Below are 22,261 nucleotides of genomic sequence, written 5' to 3'. Positions count from 1 at the left end.
ACTCATCCACTTAAATTGTGAAGGAATGGTTGGGAGTGAGCATGAAGAATCATTTTCACACATAGTCCAGACCTTAAATTCAAAGTCTTTGGGATGTGCTGGAGGAGACTTTACAGAGTGCTGGACTCTTGCATTGTCAATTCAAGATCTTGACCAAAAATGTATGCACCTCTTGATGAAATAACATCACAACATTTATTTCCATCAAGAGGTGCATCAATTTTTAGTCAAGAACTGTTGCCAAATATATATCATGCTAGAAACATAATAATCACTGCAATAATGATCCACTCATAGACTCTTAAAGTCCCCCTGTAATCAATAATTGTATCCCTAAACTTATCTTAGTTCACCAAAATTACATATTTAACCAGTTAGCCAGCAACCCCACTTTTGAAAAATCCCCAGAAATGTCATACCCAAACTAAAACAGATACAGATCATGAACCCTTTGCACTAAAAGCACAGGTATGATCTAATTTTAAAGCTGACACTTGGCAGTTTATTGTAAATTTAGAAGTAATTATTGTCATAATGAAAAAAAGTTATAAATAGCTTCAAAGTTTTGTAAAGTTATTAGAAATGTATTTTTATGAAATATCTTCATGAAAATACGATTTAAGTTGGCACTGTAGCAATCTAGAAATGCACTGCAGCTGAAGCCACATGTCTGACCATGTTATATTTAAAATCTGAAGATAAGTCTAAAACTCTGTATTTAGTTAAATGTTTTTCAAGATCATGTCTATGACTGTATTTTGATAAGACTCTAAAATGCAAACTGAAACTGATGTTTATTGTCATCTTCTAAGCATCCATTCAGTCTATTGTCTCTATTGTTTTGTGGTGCAAACAAGCCCCATTCAGTCTCAATCTCCCCTGCACACATTCACACCTCTCTGGCCTGGTTATGGCTCTAAATATTATTTTTGTTTTCATTATAATTGCTAACGACTGGCTATTCACGCTGTTTCAATCCCTAATTTCTTTTTTCAAAGTTCTCACTTCACATTTGAAACTGTATCAATTGCCCTTCTTGAAAAAAGAAACACTCAGTAAGCATTCCTATTTAAACATTTTCGTAAAAATAACAGCTAGGTGGCAGGTGCATCTTAGGGCTAGCTAGCATGTTAGCTTAGCTCACCATCAATACACAACAATTTATGAGATTAAAACCATGTTTTTGCTCCAAACTTACTTTGTAACGCAAGTTCAGGCAGAAAATATATTATTTGATAGTATTCTGCACGATGATAAAGTCTATATCGATTAGCATTACATTATAAAAATAATCTATTATTATGAAAATACCTGGCATGGCTCGAAGAACACAGATAAATCATATATCGTTGCAATCATGTTTATTGTCTCCAAAACATCTTTATCTGCATGTTACAGCAATCTCTGGGAGCTTTGTTTATGTCAGGGAGTTCCTGGAATGTCACATGATTTGTCTCATCTTCATGTGTTCCATGTATGGACTAAATGTGCATAGGGCGCCCTCAGGCTGCCGGTAAGGATTGAAAACGCAGTACATCAGAGTATCCAGCGCTCATAATGATTAATGATGTTTTTTCCTTGGAAAAAAATTCTTCATGCCTTAAAGTAGCTTGAATGTAACTTAACATTTAGCATACGCGGTTCTATGAATATGCAAATTAGCCCCTCCTCCACTCGCTCACACCAGCTCAGAGATCCACTCGTTGATGATCACACGTTGACGTGATTGGTTACAAGATAGTTTGTGACGTCAGAAGCACCAGCGATTTCAAACCGTGTTTTTGAGACTGTCTTTTGTTCAGTGCCGTTTTAAGGAGAAAATACTCAGCAATGTTGTTGACTTATGAATTTTCACATGGTTTGTCTTAAAGCATATTAAAAACACCACATAGACATAAACAACATTAAAAGCATGATTTACACCACAGGGGGACTTTTAAGCATTTACATATTTAAATCCAAACGGCGACTTTCTTTTATGGCTGGGCAGTGTATGTTTGTATATATACGTCAGTGTATCTCTAGCGGTGAGGTCACTTATGACGTGGTCCGATTGGAAGTTTCCGTTGGCAGAGATTACGAAGTGATAGGATTACTCTGTTTAACACTGACCTAAGAGTAACAATCCTCTGGTGTGTGTGTGTTTGGCAGTTCCTGCTGTACTGTGAAGGAACGAGGTTTACAGAAAAGAAGCATCAGATAAGCATGCAGGTGGCTGAGAGTAAGGGTCTTCCAAAACTGAAGTACCACCTGCTGCCCCGCACTAAAGGATTCACCACTACACTGCAATGCCTGAAGGGAACAGGTCAGATAAACGCGCCCACACACTCCATCACTGTCATAGAGATACTGTTTACACAGAGCTACTATGTGTTACCCTGTTAAAAGAGTTCATTTCTTCCTGGGTGAGTGATGGGCACCAGGACATGAGTTAAGAAAATCCAAGTGTCCCTAAAGTGTCCCAACTGAGAATGCTCTAAACCACAAATGTGCTCAACAAATGTGTTTTCTGGATTTTCACCATCCTGGTGTAAATACTAATGTTCAAGTATTCCTAGAATTTACGTGTTCCCAGAAAGCTCTTTAACACGTTGCCATAAGAAAATTCCACCTCAGTGATCGAGAGACTCTTATGTCTGTCAAATGCGTCCTAAATATAGGCTGTGAGTGTAGACTATATTTTTAGCTAGACACTGTCGTTCAGAGGTTGCTCACTTAGGCTGCATTCGATTCATTAAAAATGTAATATGATTTTTCTGCAACATTACTCCAGTCTTCAGTGTCACATGATCCTTCAGAAATCATTCTAATATGCTGATTTGCTGCTGAGAAACATTTATTACTATTATCAATGTTGAAAACAGCTGCTTAATATTTTTGTGAAAACCTTGATACACTTTTGATCAATTTAATACATCCTTGCTGAATAGAAATCTTAATTTCTTTGGAAGAAAAAATAATAATAATCTTACTGACCCCCAACTTTTGAACGTTGTGTAAATAAGAAGCATAAATCATTGGGGTCCAGTATTATCTCCTCTTTTTAGGCATGAAGCAATGTCATGTCATCAATACACGTCATAATATTATGCTTATTACAGTTGTTTATGTTTGATGCATGTGTGATATTGGGATTTTGTTCCATGATGCGTTCTAATTCTTCAGTAATTACTTTTATTTGACGTCACTTGCAAATTGCTTGTTTCAATATTTTCTTCCTCTAATGAGTTGACTGAAATGGATTTGTGAGCTTGTTTTGAATACAGATGGGGCATTATGAAAATGTGCAGCCATGCTGCACTGGTTTTCATACCAATTATACTCAATTTATACTCTCTTGAGCTTCTTCCCCTCTTATCCTGCCATGAATACTACGCAGTGCTCTCAATCTTTAATTACATTAGAAACGTTATTTACTTTAAAGGAGTTGCAAAAAATTGCCATGCATTGCTCACCTTCATTTCCAAACCTAATTTTTAAACTTTTTTCCTCTGTGGAACACAAAAGAAGATATTTTTGAAGAATGCTGGTAACCGAACAGTTTTGGTGACCATAGACTTCCATTGTATGAACAAAAACACATGAGAATGAGTGAATAACGACAGAATTTTCATTTTTGTTCAAAAATTCCATTACATCACATCAGAATGTATTTGTCCTGTGTCAACAGTAAAAGCTGTGTACGATGTCACGCTGAACTTCAAAGACAAGCAGAACCCAACCCTGCTGGGAATTGTTAGCGGGAAGAAATACAAAGCAGACCTGAGCGTCAGGTAAGATCATTCATTCATTTTAATTGGGTAAAATAGATTAGCTTCTTTACTTGAATAATCTGAGATTTTAACTGAGGGTGGATATATCAAGATAAATGACCAAAATTTTCATTCACAAAGTTTGGAATGTTTTTTTTTTTTCTTACTGCTGGCCTGAGATCTCCTTAAATATTTGGATAAAGGTTGTAATAGGACCTGCGCCTTGTTATTAAAGGAATAGTTCACTTGAAAATGAAAATTCTGTCATCATTTACTCACCCTCAAGTTGTTTCAAACCTGTATGAATTTCTTTCTCGTGCTGAACACAAAAGAAGATATTTTGAAGAATGTCGGTAACCAGACAGTTGATGGACCCCATTGACTTCCATAGTGTTGTTTTTCCTACAGTGTTGTTTTCATAGTGTTGTTTTTGAACGACGAATTATTATTTTTTCTGAAGTGTTGACAACTTAGTGTTAACTAATAATTGTTGCAAACTGGTACTACCAACAAAATATTAGTGCATTCCTGGAACTGGGTTAACGTGCTTTTCCCAAATAACGGAAGTGACCTCGACGTCCGGGTTAGCGGTAGCGTTAGCCATCAGGCAAGTGTTATTTAAATAAACTCCTGATGTACTTACAAACTTTCCAATGCCTCGTTTTATGAGTACAGAACCTATTTGTACTACTGTAGACGTTTGGTACCATTCTGGGCATTATTAGTGGGGTAATTTACGAGATACAACCTTGGATCCATTAGCGCCTGCACTAAGCCATTCGGCTGATATCTCTAAATTAGCTCTAACTTTAATAATGTTCGACCAAGGGAAAAAAGGCTTCTGGGGGGGTGTTTGGCTCGGGGTCATGGTGCAAAGGACCCTAGGTTGATTTTACTCCAAACCATCCCTTTAACCGAGTTGTCCTGCATGTGGTTACAGCGCCCTCTATTGGTGTGTTTTATGCGCTGCTCTGACCCCTCACTGTTCTATCCACAGGCGCTTCCCTGTGGAGGAGATTCCTGATGATGAAAAGGAGTGTGCTAATTGGTTACACAAGCTCTATCAAGAGAAGGTATGAAGCTAAATCTTTAAAAACCTAGTTCAAATATATAGTTTTATATGAACATGTTTGAAACACAACCCTCTCCTTCAAGGATGCGTTACAAGAGCACTATGAGAAAGAGGGCAGTTACCCCGGCCCCACCATCATACCCAAACGTCGGATTTGGACTCTGCTGAACTTCCTGTTCTGGGCTACTCTCCTGCTTTCTCCACTTATTAACTTTGCCTGGGATGTCTTTGTCAGCGGCTCTCCCCTACTCATCATTGGCTTCATGATCTTCCTCATTGTCGGTCAGTTGTTGTTGTTTTCTTAATGTGATATATGTTTGTTTTAAAACATTTTATTACAGGATAACTTTGACTTGATTACTGGTTTAATTCTGTTGTTTAAATTTTTTCCCCTTGTCTTTGTTGTAACGTGCTTTGAAAAAGCTACTTTTATAGGCACTATTTAAAACAAAGCTATCATTATTATTGTAGCTTATTTATAAAATCCCCATGAATTAAAATGATAGTTTACATGGGCTCTTAATCCATATCTGATAGCTTAGAGATCTGTGTGTTAGTGTACACTAAGTTAGCTTTAAGTGCAAATGCATATTTAAACTAAACTATCTGCTGATTCAGTTTAAATTATTGATGCACCAAAATAATTTTTTACCAAAACAGTGAAATTATTCATTTTGCTGAACATCAAAACCAAAAATAAAGTTTGGGTAATTATTAATTATAATTTGGTTATTATTGGGTTAACTCATTATGCTGTTCAGGTTGTAGTGTTCTCAGTTGAGACATTTAAATCAGTCGTAGTGTATATACTACGATACACTGGCGGTTTTTTAATGTTTTTGAAAAAAGTATTTTATGTTCATCAAGGCTGCATTTATTTGATGAAAAATACAGCAAAAACCTTAAAGGAACACTCCACCGTTTTTTGAAATAGGGCTTATTCACCTTCTTTCCTTCATTTAGATAGGTGGGCAAATGCATTTTTGTCTCAGTGCATGCATTGTTTTAGTTTGACAGGGTCGGCGCTAGCTTAGCTTAGCATAATGAATGGAATCCTTTGTTGCCAGCTAGCATGTCCTGAGTAAAAGTGATATAAAAAAAAAAAAAAAAAACCACCTAATTACTTCTTGTGGCCTGCGTATTCACAACAAGTACAAATAGCGATGCAGATTAACACTAGGCGATTTCCTAGGCAGATATTGACTTGGGACTATAAAGCACAGGCGAAGCACTGCTACTTGGGCGCAGAGATATCACGCCCAAGTAACAGTGCTTCGCCTGTGCTTCCCTCTAATATAGTCCTTAATATATAAGTCAATATCTGCCTAGGAAATCGCCTAGTGTTAATCTGCATCGCTATTTGTACTTGTTGTGCATACGCAGGCCACAAGAAGTAATTAGGTGGGGGGGGGGTTATATCACTTTTACTCAGGACATGCTAGCTGGCAACAAAGGATTCCATTCATTATGCTAAGCTAAGCTAGCGCCGACCCTGTCAAACTAAAACAATGCATGCACTGAGACAAAAATGCATTTGCCCACCTATCTAAATGTAGGAAAGAAAGTGAATAAGCCCTATTTAAAAAAACGGTGGAGTGTTCCTTTAATATTGTGAAATATAATTACAATTAAAAATAACTGTTTTCTGTCTGATATGTATTTTAATATGTATTAAAATGTAATTTTATTCCTGTGATGTCAAAGCTGAATATTCAGCATCATTACACCAGTCTTCAGTGTCACATGATCCTTCAGAAATCGGTCTAATATGCTGATTACCTGTTGTAGTTTTTTATTTATTTAAAAAATTGTTTCATTTGCCGTAATTACGGTGCATCACTAGTTCGAAGTGATGTAAATATTTTTTCCAATAAAATGTTATATAGAATGATAATGTCCCTTTCCTCTAAATTATAGATATGCCTTTGCCTAGCAATAATCAAGATTCGTCTCTTTTTCCTCAGTTATTCTGATTATTAAAATGATTTTTTAAATATTTACTTTAATACCTCTCCCCCACACATTTATTGATTGGGTGGTTTTGCCATGTTTGAGAATGGCGTGAACTAAGAGCTATTGACTATTTGGTAACTCTTTAATTTTGGGTCCAATTCTCACTATTAACTAGTTGCTTATTAGCATGCATATTACTAGAATATTGGCTGTTTATTATTACTTATAAAGCACATATTAATGCCTTATTCTGCATGACCATATTCTACATCCCTTACCTAATCCAATACCTAAACTTAATAACTTCCTTACTAACTTTTAATAAGCAGCAGTTAGGAGTTTATTGTGGCAAAAGTCGTAGTTAATAGTTAGTTAATATTGAGAATTGAACCCTAATGTAAAGTGTGACCAACTATTTTTATTCACATCTTTTTACATGGTGAAAAGAAATAGAAATGTAGTGTGTAAACTTTCTTCTTATAACCTTAGGAGATTGTACTGAAGACGTTGTGAGTTGGTAATATGATGGTAATGAAATTACGAAGATACAATGTTGTAGTTACGTTGGCAATTAGCATGTCATGAAATTACCAAAAAGTACCAATAAATTACATAACTAATGCATTGTGTATTAGCTGGGAAGGATTTGCATGCAGGTATGAATGTTAAGTAAAGTGGGATGGTACTTGTGTGCGTGTTAACCATTTTTGAGAAATATATTAGCTTGGTTCAAATTCCTAAAAATTTGGGTTGCGGATTAATGACCTTGGGAAAATGTGAGTCCCATGGCCAAACCATTTGAGATCCACAGCGGTATGGCATCAGTTAATGAGTTCTGGGTGAGGGATAGAGTTGAGTTCACTAGTTAATTCTTTATCCCTGTCACTGTTTCTGTCTTTTGCAGCTTCTGTAGCAGTTCGCCGGCTCATTGGAGTAACCGAAGTAAACAAGACCGGATCCAGCTACGGCAACGTAGAGGCCAAGAAGGACAACTAAACATTTTCATCGCGTCAACACCATGTGGCCACTGTAACGCTCACCCTACGGTCCAGCCTCAGGCACAGAGCTGCCCTGTGTGCAGTTATCCTTCTTTTTACAAAAAAAAATCTAATAAAAAAAAAAAAAAAATGATTGAAATATTAAAAATCTCTTCAATGCAGCATTGGGAGGTATATAGGGATATAACTATAGATATAACTTAAACACGCTAGTCTAAAAACATTATGGTAATTTTTATGAACCAACTAAATGGGAAATAGAGGAGAAGAAACGCTCCTCAGCTGCGGTCTCCTCCGGCGGAGAAAGATGAGATGACCTAGAGAGACCAACCGCTGATTCTAGTCACCCTATCAGTGACTTTTCCCTCCTGTTTAGCCCCGCCCATTTTCCCAAACAAGTCCACTTGCTGTCCTAGTTCACTATTAATATTTATCATCTCCGGAAGTGCTTTGTAACACTTCCCTCTCTGCATTTACACTATCAGCACCTCCATATCAGTAGCCGTTTCTTCGCAACGTTTCTCTTTGGACCTTCACATGAAGAGTCACTCGAACTGATTTTCTATGCTCAGAATTTCACGTTACGGGCCGGCAGAGCATGCTGCACTGAAGAAGACAAACAGCCCAGCCAATCAGAGATCAGATGGTCATGTCAGTCCCTAACTAACAAATGAACTGCTGTAGATCTTTTGTCGGGTCTATTGCAGCTGGAGTGACATTGGTGGAAACTGTTAGATGACCAACTTGACGTTAATAGAAATGGATTGAGCGGGGTTTCTAAGGAAAAGCATGTCTTCTGTAACTTTACCTTTTCACAATGGTGTCTTATCCCACTCCATCACCATTGCATTACTGGGTATACTGAATAAGCAATACATGTTTTCTACCAATGAACTCCTATATACCTAGAGCAGGGGTGTCCAGACTCAGTCCAGGAGGGCTGCTGTCCTGTAGACTTTAGCTCCAACTAGCTGAACCCTGCAGGACAGTGGCCCTCCAGGAGCAGGGTTGGACAGTCCTGACCTAGGGCACCTCTTTAGTCAATTTTGTCCAAATAATTAAAGGCTCGTGGACTGAAATTAATTTCCCCACCATATTCATGTGTAACTAATGAAATATAGTGGTTAAAGAGTGAGATGCTGAGAGTAGCTGAATGACCAAGAAGAAAACGATCAGTTCTGTGAATAAACAAAGATTGTGAAACCTGTTTAGTGTGATCTAATGACACTAATGGTTTGTAAATAAACTTTAGAAGTTTCTTCTTGACCCAAACCCATCTCATTTAGATGAATGCACCCCACCCCCACCCCCCTTTCAATGTGCAACCTTCATGGCGGAACAGGAAACGACCCATGCAAGCCTTAACGGAACAGAAAAGTGCAGCTTCTGTGGTGTGTGCTTGGACAGTCCCGTGTGGTTGTGATTCTCACAAATTGTGCAGGTTTGCTGGTCCTGAAATCATCCGTCACTGTGAGATACACAACGTTCATGTAGGGATTTGAAGATGTGAAATTCATAAGATCTGTGGAAGATCTGCGTGACACAAGTGTAGCCGATGTGGTTTATAATTTCGGTCAAAGACCAAAGTTCATGAAACTAAAATATGGGTGTACCAGGTTTAGTTTTTACCTGGTTGGAGGAATAGCGAGCTGACGTCTTTTTTTATTTTCACCAGTTAATGCTGAGACTGAATTTATTAATTTGACAGAAAGCAGTGATTGCCACAACTAAGTTTAGAACGTTTTTCAGGAGATGATGCTTTTCATGTATCTGATTGGTTTGCGTTAAAAAAACAAAAACATGTAATAAATGGTTGACATTTCAGAGTAAGCTTGCTGATCTGGGATCATTGATTGTAGTTAAGACCACTACAGACAGGATAGGACTCTGAACCAAGTCAAGATCAGTTCCTGTGCTCTAATGCTGTTAATGAATGTGTTACCTGATCTGAGGCCAGAATTACCTCTGCTTGTAATAAATGTTGCTACTATATACTGCAGTGTCGGACTGACGAGATTGAGTTCGTAAAGTACAGACTATTATGGCCGACTGCTAAACAATATAGAGAGTGTTTCTGACTTGCATTTAAGTTAAATCTCTTCTCGAAAAAGGCGGTATGTGAACGGAGGCTGAGTAGAACTAGAATTTTAGTCTGTTAAAATCACCAACTTTTTTGTATTTTCTTCCAGATTAATTAAAGCATTCAGTGTATGATTGGAACTGGATTTGTTTCATTTCATACTATGAATAACCAGGTAGTCTATAGGAATATAATACAATGAAAGATGCATTAACTGATTACACCTTGTAAAGAATAGAACTGCAAAAAAAAAAGTCTTGGTTCGCTTATTGATTACTGGAATATGTCTCTGCAGAAGTATAAATAAACCAACAATCAAAATTTTTGACACGCTTGACATGAAATCTTTTGATCCAAAAGCTTATGCTTCAATGCCTAAAATAAGTTTTGTAGACAATTTAATTAGTGTGTTATTTCAAATTTGTAATGACTTATGAAATGTGTAGTAGTAGTAATAAAGAGTGTGTCCACATATTTGACCCTTTAGTGCCTGAAAAAAAAATGCTGATTAGGGACTTTCATTTCAGATGAAGTTTAGATTTGATGCTTTGTTGCGAAATGTCTGTTTAGACATTGTCACTTGTCAGCTGTGATCTCTTCCCTGGAATCGCATGACTTTGGTTTCATCAAGTCACGCAAGTCTGCTTTTCTTCTCTTTTTTCATTATTGTTATTTCGTTTTTGCAAAATAGAAAAAATAATACAAAATAACAGTAGAGCCAGAACCAACAGCCATTGCTATTAATGTATTCAACAAATATGCTGTTGCAAGAAAAAGAAAGGAAAGAGTAGCCTATAGGGTATTATAATTTAAAGGGATAGTTCACCCACAAATGAAAATTGTCATCATTTACTTACCCTCAAGTTGTTCCAAACCTGAATACATTTATTTCTTCTGATGAACACAAAAGGAGATATTTTGAAAAACGTCGGTAGCCAAACAGTTGATGGGCCCCATTGACTTTCATAGTATCCCCACCCCCACCCCATTTCATGAAAAGAAATTCATGTTTGGAGCAGTCATATCGTTTCAAGGATTTAAAATGCTAACTATGTTTCTTTCTTTTGTGTGTTTATTGGAAACAAACCGTTGTATCGCCCGTAGGTGTGTGAAACAACCTCCCCACCCCCAGTTAACCGCTTTCGGAGCAACTCAAATAAAGGAGGCGGGACTGTCAGGTCACATTTGCATATAAGTGCTTATCAACTCTAGACACAAAACAATGGGGAAGTCGTGGAAGAAACCGTCTTCGCCAGCAAAAGAAAAAACACTTAAAACCGCTCATTTGTCACGTTGTTTCGACCAGAGCCTCGTATCTCACGCATCATTTGTGTGACTGTGCTCAATGCTGCCGATCAGTCGGTGACCAGGTGACAGACATGGGGCTCTGCTCTTTAACACATCAGATCGATGCCTTAAACATCCTTCATGAACTGCGAGCTCACGCCACAACCAGTAATGCAGATGGCGAAGGCCAGTGTCCAGGTGCTTTAGCGGCCGGTAAAGTCGCGGTTCGCCCGGGCGATGTGATGAAGGAGCCCCGCAGGATGAAGACTATCGCGGAGAGAGCGCGAGAGAGCTGCCTCACACGACTGCTCGAGATACTGACACAGCTCATATCTGTCGAGGAAGACTTCATAAAAGAGGTTTCCTACGAGAAGAGTTTGCTCAAGCGTAAGGTAAGACGTTTTTGTGTTTCTGCTGTAGTGTAAATTTTGCGTTATAACGACACAGTTGTTGTCAAGTGATTACGTCCATCAGGCTACCTATGTTGGATTAGTCATTTATTTTGGTCTAATAGTAAAGCCATTAAACTATTAAATAACGCTGTGGACGTATTGTAATCAAATGCATTCGAAGCAAATGAAAAATATTTTATTTCAAAAAGGCTTTTTAAACAGTAGGTGTTTCCACACGTGCTGACTATACAGTATTTTGGTTGAATTGTGATTAAATATAGGCCTATACTCTTAATAATGGTTCAATATTGGCATCTACAGTTCCATTAATGAAGAATCTTTATCATCCATAGAACCTTTCCATTCAACAAAATGAAAAAAAGGTTAATTCAAGTCAAAATGGTTTTTCTAGCATCTCTGTGAAAATCCCCTTTTGGAGCCTTTATTTAGTTTGAGTGTGCATATATACGCTTATAGTATGTGGATGCTAAACTCATCTGACTTTACTTGAATGTGATTATACATATCTAGGCTCTTTTTCGAATTAATCATATTTTTTGTCCTTTCTTTCAGGACAGTGTTGAGCTGAAGAACATATGCTTGAGAATGGCTATTGCAGAAGGTAGTTCTTGCTCTAATAGAGATTTGAGAGAACTTCGGGACTGTCTTCGACATATTGTCGGTAACCTGCTCGCATGTGTGCGAGATGAAAACAATCTCTCGTCCACCGTGACCACACGCAGACTGAGGGAGCTGTCTAACTCCTTCCCTGATATCTGAAGATCGAGAGATTTGTGATTTCTAAGGAACTACCTCTAGCTCGTAAATAAGAACACACTACCTTTTCTTAGAAAAGAAACAAGCCAAGAACTATACGTGAATCGTCAATAAATGTGAAATCAGATTCTGACTGAAGGTGAAATCAGATTCACAAGAAGTGTTTTGCAATGAAAGCTGTCTATATCTCCAGCTTTTTTGAGAGTGTTCTTCATATTTATTATTTTGCGAGTACTCAAGCCTAAGGATGACAGAACAACATTCTCTCAACGCATGCCAGTATCATGAGTCTGTACTCTGCTGACTGTACAGGTAAATCAAGTGTAACAGCTGCTAGTGCTGAATCCACTCTCAACTCAGCGGACGGGATGGCTGTCACACCTCGGGATTGTCTGGTGTGGCCGCCTTTGTCATCTGCTAAAAAAAGAGTTAATGAGTGTGTTGGGTGTTGGGTGGGGGAGGGGAGTGTATAAAATGCATGTTGTGTTTGTGTATTTGTTGAATTAAAGGATTATGACATTACAGTGTAATTATCAAATTCAAAAACCTTTATTATCTATCAACCAGTGATAGAAATTTGTCTTGGGTTAAAAGGCTCACATATACACAATGCAATCACACACATCACAAAATACAATTAATACAAAGAAAATACCTTACAAATATGAAAATAAATAAAGGCTTAAATACAATATACTAAGAAAACTTTTGGTCTTATTTAAAATAGAAATTGCAGTAGGAATAAAAGAGTTCTGTAAGCTTTCTTTTTGGCCAAAGGAGCTCTAAAGCAGCAACCTGATGGCAGTAACTGAAAAGAGGAGTACAGAGGATGAGAGGGGTCAGTAACGATGGAGACTGCTTTCCTCTTTGCTGCACAGTTATAAAGATCTACAAGTTGAATCTGCGGGGCCCCAATATTTTTAGATGCCTGTTTGATTACTCTGGATAATTTTTTCTTGTTTTCAGCAGAAACAAAATTAAACCAGGATACAATATTAAAGGTCATAACTGATTCAACTAGAGAACGATACACTGCTGTCAAGATATTCTGTCTTACATTAAAACCCTTCAACCTTCTGAACAGAAATAAGCACTGTTGAGCCTTCTTATAGACACTATTCACATGCTGAGTAAAGGATAGATGCCTATCAATCTCAGTGCCCTACTATGTGAAGGTCTCAACTTGTTCCACTACCTGCCCCCCAGCCTAAGTGGTTCAGATAGTGAATATATGGTATTTGATGAACGAAACCTCCCACAACACATCTCCTTCGTCTTACTTATATTCAACTCCAGAGAACTTTCTTGAAACCTTTGGACCAAAGAATCAACATATTGTCTATATGTGACCAGGGATTGCTAATCTGTTATGCAAGCCATTAAAGCCATGTCATCAGCATATTTCAGAAGGGACATACCATATAAGCCAGAACGGGGAGTTGAGGATGCCAGCTTAACTCACTTGGATAAAGTGACTTGACACCTGGATTTACAAACCCATTTGTTAGGATTTTATTTATGGATTTTACATCTGCTTTCAACACAGTGAACATTTGTCTATTACTGAATTGCCTGCAGAGACTACAAGTTAACTCAACTCTTGTTCTATGGATTAAGGACTTTTTAAAAGATAGACTTCAAAATGTCAGAATGTATGGTTTTAAATCTAATAGTATTATTGTAAATACGGGGGTTCCTCTGGGCTGCGTGTTATCGTCTATTTTATTTTCTGTATATACGAACGAAATTAAGTGTAGGCAAACTGGAGCGGGTCCAGACACTCAGCTACCTTGGTGGTAAGCTCCCCCGCCACCACCTTCTCCATGCACTTGCAAAGAATCGAAGTGAGTGCCACAGGTCTAAAATTTGTCATCTCCTTGACATGGATTTTTTAAGGAACAGGAATAATGGTTGTCTCCTTCCATGCTCTAGGAACATACCCTGTGTTCAGTGACAGCTGGAAGATCCGAGTCAACATACCACCTAGTTGGGCTGAGCACTCTTTCAACATGCAGCCCTCAAGTCCGTCTGGACCAGGAGCTTTCCTTGGCTGTAATTTGGAAAGGATGGAAACAACCCTTTGCTCATCCACTCTGATTGGTGTAGTGGCACTACTGATATCAAACTGGTCCCAGTCGTTTCCGGGAATAGTCAAATTAAACCTGGCATAAAAAGTGTTTAGCTGCTCTACAAAGGAAACAGGGTCTGGACTATGAACTTGAGTTGAAGCTTTGGTTTTTCCCATCATCATATTCAGATTCTGCCATGCTACTTTTGTATTTCCACCAATAAACCTCTTCTCCATTTTGTCTTTAAAGCGAAGCTTGGCCAGCCTAGTTTTATCTCTCAGTTCCTTTTTCAGGTCATTATAACGACTATTATCACCCTCCATAAAGGCCATTTTTTTCAGGTTAATACAATAGAAACCCAAGGTTGGTTATTTGGGTAAAGTTTAACTTCCTTAGTTGGAATGACATTGCCAGCACAGAAGCATAATGCTGCAAAAATGCATAATTCTCATATAAAGCATATATGAGCAAATGGAGTCATTAATCATGTCCAGGTCTCCCTCGCTGCTCTGAAAGAACGTCCCCCAATCAGTAAGTTCAAAACATCCCCTCAGGGTTTCCACAGAATCATTGTTCCAGACCTGAATAGTTTTTGTTAGGATCTTATCTCTTCCGTGAGCACGTAACCTCATAAAAAAAAATGTATATATATATAAAAAAAATCTTTCCTTTTCCTTTAAATCCTCTCTTATCGGGCTTATGCTACTCTGAACAATACCAGAACTTTTTTGCCTCTTCACGATAACTCGCTTAATTTAGTCCTAATTTGTAAGTCACTTTGGACAAAATCATCTGCTAAATAACTAAATGTAAATGTAAATCTTATGTGTTTTCAACCTTTTTCTGTATTTTGGCAACAACAGTACTACATTATGGTTTGAGAACCCAAGGAGAGGGAGGGATTTAGGGACATAAGCACCAGGTATATTAACAAAACATTAGTCCAACATTCTTTCCAGACGAGTTGGGGAGGTAACATATTGATCTGACTGTGGAAGCAATGATCCAACATCGCAGCTGTTAAAATCTCCCAGAAAAAAGATAGGTTGATCAGCTGCTCTGGATACAGCATTCATTATTATTACTGTCTGCAATATGTTGCTGCAAGAGCATCAGGGCCAGGAACATAGGCAAGGATCACCGTCACTTGAGTGAATTTACGGGGAAGATAAAAGGGTCGAAATGACACTGTCATAATTTCATAATGCTTTGAGTAAACGGTCTCATGCACCGTAAAATTAGTTGTCCATTTATCATTCACTGCCATAAAGACCACCTCCAATCGATTTCCCTGTCTTTTTTGTGTCTCGGTCATATGAAAGTAAATCCATCCAAGTTCAATACAGTGACCTCAGACAGCCATGTTTCAGTGAAACAGATCAAACTCGTGTTCCGATAGTCAGAATCAGTTTTGAAAGTTTGTCCATTTTATTCCGCAATGACCGCACATTTGACAAGACAACGGCAGGTAATGGAAGCGTACTTCCCCGTCTTCTCACCCTGTTCCTGATTCCTCCTCTTGATTCCCTTTTCCGACAGATTATTTTACTCAGCAAATGCTTGGGGGTTAAATTCAGAAGTGGCGATGTTGGTGTATTAGATTAAACTTGTCGCAGATCTAGAAGATCAGCCCAAGCATAAATCATGATGCCTGAGTTGATGGTTTGTGAATCTGCCGGTGAGCTCCAGCACGACCAAACAGGTTGAACGCAAAAAAGGATCCACAGAAACAAAGTCCAAGTTTTAAAGGGATACTCCACTTTTTTTGGAAAAAGGGTCATTTTACAACTCCCCCAGAGTTAAACAGTTGAGTTTTACCGTTTTCGAATCCATTCAGCCGATCTCCGGGTCTGGCGGTACCACTTTTAGCATAGCTTAGCATAGATCATTGAATCGGACAAGACCATTAGCATCTCTCTCAAAAAAATAACCAAAGCAGTGCCTAAAAATAGGTCTAATAGGTTAGACAAACTTAGTCCCGGTCATGTTGGAAGTTACTGAGCTGGGGACTATTTTCAGGCGCTGTGTCATATCATTACGCCTGCTGGACTCATGGTACGGCATCAAAGTTTCTTGATTATTACGCAGGAATGAGAGTATAGTTCCTAGCCATATCAGCCTAGAAAATCGCAACTTTTCGTTTTCCGTCGGTCTTAGTACACGATGTAATTACAGAAGAGTCAAGTTTTAAATAGGAAAAATATCGAAACTCTTTGGCAATTTTTTTGAGAGAGATGCTAATGGTCCTGTCCGATTCAATGATCTATGCTAAGCTATGCTAAAAGTGGTACCGCTAGACCCGGAGATCGGCTGAATGGGTTCGAAAACGGTAAAACTCAACTGTTTAACTCTGGGGGAGTTGTAAAATACTTTTTTTTCCAAAAAAAGTGGAGTATCCCTTTAAAATCGTATGCATCTTGATGAGCTGCACCACTTGCATAACATGTGTGTCGAACTCTGACTCCAAACAGGAACAACAAAAAACAAAACAATAAAACACAGCCTTTAACTGCGAGTCGCTCAAGCCGTGGAGCGCCCCACCCCATATGTTCCAAATAAAATCATTTTCAGTGTTACAACTCACCTTGTTAGTCTTAAATATTTGATTATGAATTCCAGGTTTTACTTCTTTTTTTTATCATTCCAAAAATCAATACACTAATTAGCCAAAACATTATTACCACCCAATATGCTGTTGGTCCACTGTGTGCTGTCAAAACAGCGCCAACCCACTGAGACATGGACTTTACAAGACCTCTAAAGGTGTTCTGTGGGATCTGGTACCAAGACGTTAGCAGCAGATCCTTTAAGTCCTGTAGGTTGCGAAGTGAAGCCGAAGAACTTGTTGTTCCAGCACATCCCACATATGCTCAATTGTAAAGATCTGGGGAATTTGGAGTCCAGGGCAACACCTTGAACGCTTCATCATGTTCCTCAAAGCATTCCTGAACAATATGTGCAGTGCGGACAGGTGTGTTATCCTGCTGAAACAGGCCACTTTCACCAGGGAACACCACTGTCATGAAGGGGTGTACTTGGTCTACAACAATGTTTAGGTAGGTGGCACGTGTCAAATTCACATCCACATGAATGACCGGACCCAGAGTTTCCCAACAGAACATTGCCCAGAGAATCACACTCCCTCCACCGGCTTGTCGTCATCCTGTGCATCCTGGTTCCATTACTTCCCCAGGTAAACAGCACACACATTTCCTCCCATAACCATCATTGAAATTTTGTGTGACTTGCCACAGTAGACCTTCTGTTGGCTCGGACCAGACAGGATAGCTTTTGTTGCCCTCGTGCATTGATGAGTTTTAGCTCCCAATGTCCTGTTGCCGGTTTGAGGTTTGTCCATCCTCAGACGACTGTTGGTAAAAACTCACCACTGCTGACCTGAAACAACCCACAGGCCTTGCTGTTATAGAGATAATCTGACCCAGCGCCTTGCCATAACAATTTGGCCCTAGTCAAAGTCCCTCAGATTTTTATTCCTGCCGATTTCTCCAGCATCCAAACATGTAAACAGTAAAAAACGATGGGTTATTTGTTTAACCCAACCTTTGGGTTACACATATTGGGTGAATATGTTGGGTTATTTTCCAAAAATATAAGGTCATTCTTATCTGGCACCAGTCTTGGAGTCCCTCTACTAACAAGCTGGTAAGTTGAATAATGATTAGAGAGACCGAATGTGCAGTGCTGGGGCTACTACAGATCCAGGTACAGTTAATTACTTATGTTTTTTTTTTTTCAGCTGTCTTCCGTCATTTTAATACAGTATGTTTTAATTTCAATACAATCTGAGCTGTTTGATGACTGACAATGATTGAGTGGCAAAAGAAAGCAAGTCCTCACAGCCAAGGTGAGGAGTTCATGAGACACACACCACCTCAACAAACTGCAGTGCGTGGAATTGATCCTCTGGAATAAAAACTGTCGAAGAAATCATTAGAGAACATCCCAGACTTCACAGTTTTCGTGGAATGGTGAGTTTAATGATGTTCAGTATAGAGGGTATGCGCGTGACGTCACCGTCGAGTGACTGCGGTTACGCCCACTGAGTGGCAGAATGACTGCCGTGAAAAACACACAAAACGCATCAAAAATGGGAAAGAGCTTTTCGACTGACTGTACAACTAGATTTGACAAGAAATCTGAGGTATATTTTTACAGACTGCCGAAAGCTACAGCACAGTAGTAGTGGGAAGTTCTGTTAAATTACTGACTCGGATCTTTTGAAACTCGTTCATAAAAATGAACAAATCTTTTTCATTTCAGCAGAATGTATTTAAAATGTTACATGTCAAAAGCCAAATTCGAGATGGTCCTCACTGCAGAACACGAAATCCAGGGGGAGGAGTTGGATCTGGATCACCTTACATATACCTAAACCTACCCCGTGATCCCTAAACCCACCCCTAAACCTACCAATCTCCATCCCTTAGATCTGGATCCAACTCCGCCCCCTGGATCTCGTCTACTGCAGTGAGGTGCTACTGCCAAATTCACCAAACACATCAAATGTTGATCACATTTAGAATAAGAAAAAAATTGCAATGCAAGGAACTGGCCAAATTATGAGAAATAGAAACGATTAATTCATTTATCTGGGTTCACAGGCAAATTTGCTTTTTTTTTTATTTCCCTGGTGTTGAAATCAGGCTCATATAAATGTCAGGAAACACGATTCCCGTCTGCATGTCAATATCCATGATAACTGGATCTTTGTAGTTGTAAGGAACACTATATCGACTCCAACCTTTAGTTTAAACTGATAATCGTTTGTTTTACTCACGTTTTCGCAGTTTCCCCTATTGATTCCTGTAACGCAGCAGCTCTTCGGCGGGAAAGTGACGTCAATGCATACCCTCTATAGGGAAGGGGTGTCTTATTTTTGAATTTGTTTTAGCTGTGTCTAAGCAAAGTTGTACAGGTTTGGAATGACATGAGGGCAAATATAAAATTTACATTTTTGGGTGCACTATCCCTTTAACAGCAGGTGTAATGACTAATTAGAGTGATCATCATTTAACAGCACTGCTTTGATGTAACTTTTTCATAATTTAACACTGTTGATGTTGTCACAGTGCATGCCCAACTGAACTTTATTTATTCTTTTAAGGTTGGAACTAACATGAACAGTGAGATAAGTCCAGATCTGCATGACTTGATGCTTGGGGACAAAGAGAACTCGCAAGTTTTTATCATATTCAGTGTGGAAGCAGTTGAACAGAATACTTTATTTCAAGCAATAGATGTTTTTAAAAATGTTTTACATCTATGACATAAACTATTTCAAGACCTCTGCACTCATTTTGAGAGTTTTTGTAGCATGCAAACTTTAATATATCCGGAGGAGTTCCTGCCTCATTAAGAACTTTCATCATCATCATCATTAGGTCCAGTCAACATATGTATTTGTAGTTTTATTACTTAAGGTATGTTTACAACAACACATCAATGCATTCAGAGTACAGTGAAGACCTTTTAATAAAGTTGTGATTAGGATTTAATGTTATTAATTTGTGTATTTTGTCCATATTTGTATAGGTTATTGAATTAAATGTAGGTTATTAATGCAGTTTTAAATTTAGTGTTCATTTTTTATTTTTGTGTGCTGAATGTATATATTTTATGCATTTGTACTCTATGTACATATTTGCATAGGTTTTGAATTTATTATGTGTGTTATATGTACACTTGTGTATTTTGAATTTATGTACACAATTATGTATATTTACATTAAATGCTAAACTCCCCAATTTATAAAAATATATTTTTTATTGTTTTATACAAATAAACAATCTGTATTTGAAAACAATGTGTATTTTATTTATTAAAATATAACCCACGAATACGTCATAAATAAAAATAAATATTTAACTCAACTGTTGGGTTATTTTAACCCAACTGGAGTTTAACCCAATGCATAGGGTTAAAATAACCCACAGTTGGGAAGGTGCTTTACCAACCCAGTTGGAATTTAAGCATGTATTGAATCATCTCTTGTCACTAGATGGTGCACAAAACCAGCTTTATACTAATTTAAGCTGTCTTGAGCCCTATGTCTGAAGATTTTTCAAAAATGCAATTTTTAATAGTGCTGATCAATTATGTTACACTTATGTAGGCCTATGTACGCATTAAAATAATAAAATATCAAACCAAGAGGGAATTACTCAAAGAAATATAGCAAATGATATAAAATACTGTTTAAGAAAACATATTTTTGATAATGTTATATCATTAAGTGTAGGCCTACATTTAAAAAGGACAAGCTAGTGAATGTATTAAAGGTCTAGAACAGTGTTTCTCAACCAGGGGTCCTCAGAAAACTGCACGAAAGCCTCAGGATGACTTAAAAGTATATTAATACATTATTATTATTATATTAAAATAAACTAGCGTAAATTAAACCTAAACTAAAACTGAAACTAATGTAAACTGAAATGTGTATATATATATATATATATATAATTCAGTCAAAAAGGTTGAGAACGACTTAGTCTATGATGAGTATTTTGTCAGATTGTCAGTGTAAAGTCTGATCAATAGAGGGCGCCATTCACACATTTTATGTGTTTTGTGGTTTCACAGAATACGACTCAAATTCAAAATCTCTCAGATTTGGGAATTCATTATTAGAGGGAATCGTGTCATCTGTTCCGCATCTGAAATTGTGCGTGGATTTGTAAAGATAGTCCCACTTGTGAGTAATGACCGCATTCTAGATTTATTTCAGATTTACCATCCAACAGAGGAAGTGTTGATGACCACTTAAAACTGAATTAAAAACAGCTGAGTCAGTTAAAACCGGCAAACTTCTCATTTTACCTTGTAATATCCTTCAGTTTTGGAAACCCATTGAATACGGTTTTCTACTAAAGATCTTCTCATCTGATTCAAGTTCCACTCTTATATATATATATATATATAAAAAAAAGTTTAAATGGGGTTATATACAGAACCCTGTAGGGTTCTTAACTCAATTTTAAAGAACCCTTTATACCAAAAAGTTATAGGAATTATTGCATAATATTTTCATGTTTAACAAGTTATTTTTTCTAGTGATAAAGTATGTTTACAAGCTGCTTAATTAATAATTTTGTTTAAATAAATGAAAACTAATATGACCCCATGATGTGAACCCCTAAAAGGTTCGATAAAGCGCCTGCTATACAGCATCACCATTTAAGGGTCTATAAGGAACATTTTTTCCTAAGAGTGTGCTAGAGTTCTAAATAAACAGCCTACAGTTCCAAGTTCCAAGTCAAAAGTTGAATTTTCTTTAACTTATTCTTTCCCTCAAACATCATCAGACCAATCGCAAACTTTCTGAGGAGAAAACTTTTCTTTTGTGCCCTGTCTGAGGCTGGTCTCTCATGACGTTGTTGTTTAGCATCCACATCCACAAGAGCGATTGAACTCGGCAACCCCAGGCTCATGGAGGTCTGGGTTGAACCACTGTGGGCTCCTGACAGGCCAATAAGAAGCCAGCGCTGTGACTGTAGACAGTTGGATAGCTGGGCTATTATGTCACTTCCTGGGACATGGCAGAGCAGACCCAGACAGATGAGTAAAAGGATGAGTGTTGTGTGAGAGGAAGATCAGAGGAGAAGGCCAGGCGCTGTTGGGGGTCCGTAACTGCCTCTCTTTCGCCCACACTGTCTTTTTAGACATTGTCGACACTTAATTCTAATGTCTTTCTTGTGTTAGAGTGTCTCTCAAGCTTCTCCTCCCGCATCAACATTTTTTCCCTCATCCTTTTCCCTTTCTTTTTATCTCCACCTGATAGGAGTTCATACTATCTTTTTTTAAATAAAAATATTATGTATAGATGAGACTCGGGGTAGTTGACACACTTTTTAATCTATTTTA

General features: G+C 37.9%; 2 protein-coding genes across 11 annotated transcripts in view; both read left to right on the top strand.

The window, feature by feature from the left end:
* agpat3 (1-acylglycerol-3-phosphate O-acyltransferase 3) overlaps positions 1–9,989 on the top strand; it is a 24,843-nt gene extending 14,854 nt beyond the window's left edge. For all 10 annotated transcript variants that reach the window (XM_081361905.1, XM_081361900.1, XM_081361904.1 and 7 more), the window contains 5 exons: positions 2,152–2,305; positions 3,671–3,773; positions 4,750–4,825; positions 4,908–5,106; positions 7,682–9,989. In XM_081361905.1, the coding sequence (XP_081218031.1) occupies positions 2,152–2,305; positions 3,671–3,773; positions 4,750–4,825; positions 4,908–5,106; positions 7,682–7,773 (624 nt within the window). In that variant the 3' untranslated portion in view covers positions 7,774–9,989. The remainder of the gene's footprint in view (positions 1–2,151; positions 2,306–3,670; positions 3,774–4,749; positions 4,826–4,907; positions 5,107–7,681) is intronic.
* Positions 9,990–10,071: 82 nt separating this feature from the next.
* Positions 10,072–12,839, top strand: dleu7 (deleted in lymphocytic leukemia 7). Its single transcript, XM_081361908.1, has 2 exons — positions 10,072–11,534; positions 12,108–12,839. Exons 1-2 carry the CDS (start codon positions 11,235–11,237, stop codon positions 12,312–12,314), a joined length of 507 nt encoding a protein of 168 aa, XP_081218034.1. The 5' UTR covers positions 10,072–11,234; the 3' UTR covers positions 12,315–12,839.
* The last annotated feature ends 9,422 nt before the right edge of the window (positions 12,840–22,261 follow it).

This window comes from Scardinius erythrophthalmus (genome assembly GCF_964197995.2).
Source record: "Scardinius erythrophthalmus genome assembly, chromosome: 3".
NCBI lineage: Eukaryota > Metazoa > Chordata > Actinopteri > Cypriniformes > Leuciscidae > Scardinius > Scardinius erythrophthalmus.
Note: the sequence above shows the minus strand (reverse complement) of the source record. Positions and strands in the feature narration are given on the sequence as shown.

What these genes read in the sequence shown, in the direction of transcription:
- dleu7 (XM_081361908.1), top strand. Translation starts at nt 11,235, where the DNA reads ATGGGGCTCTGCTCTTTAACACATCAGATCGATGCCTTAAACATCCTT. An exon ending in AGAGTTTGCTCAAGCGTAAG is followed by an intron (nt 11,535 to 12,107) that starts GTAAGACGTTTT and finishes CCTTTCTTTCAG; the next exon opens with GACAGTGTTGAGCTGAAGAA.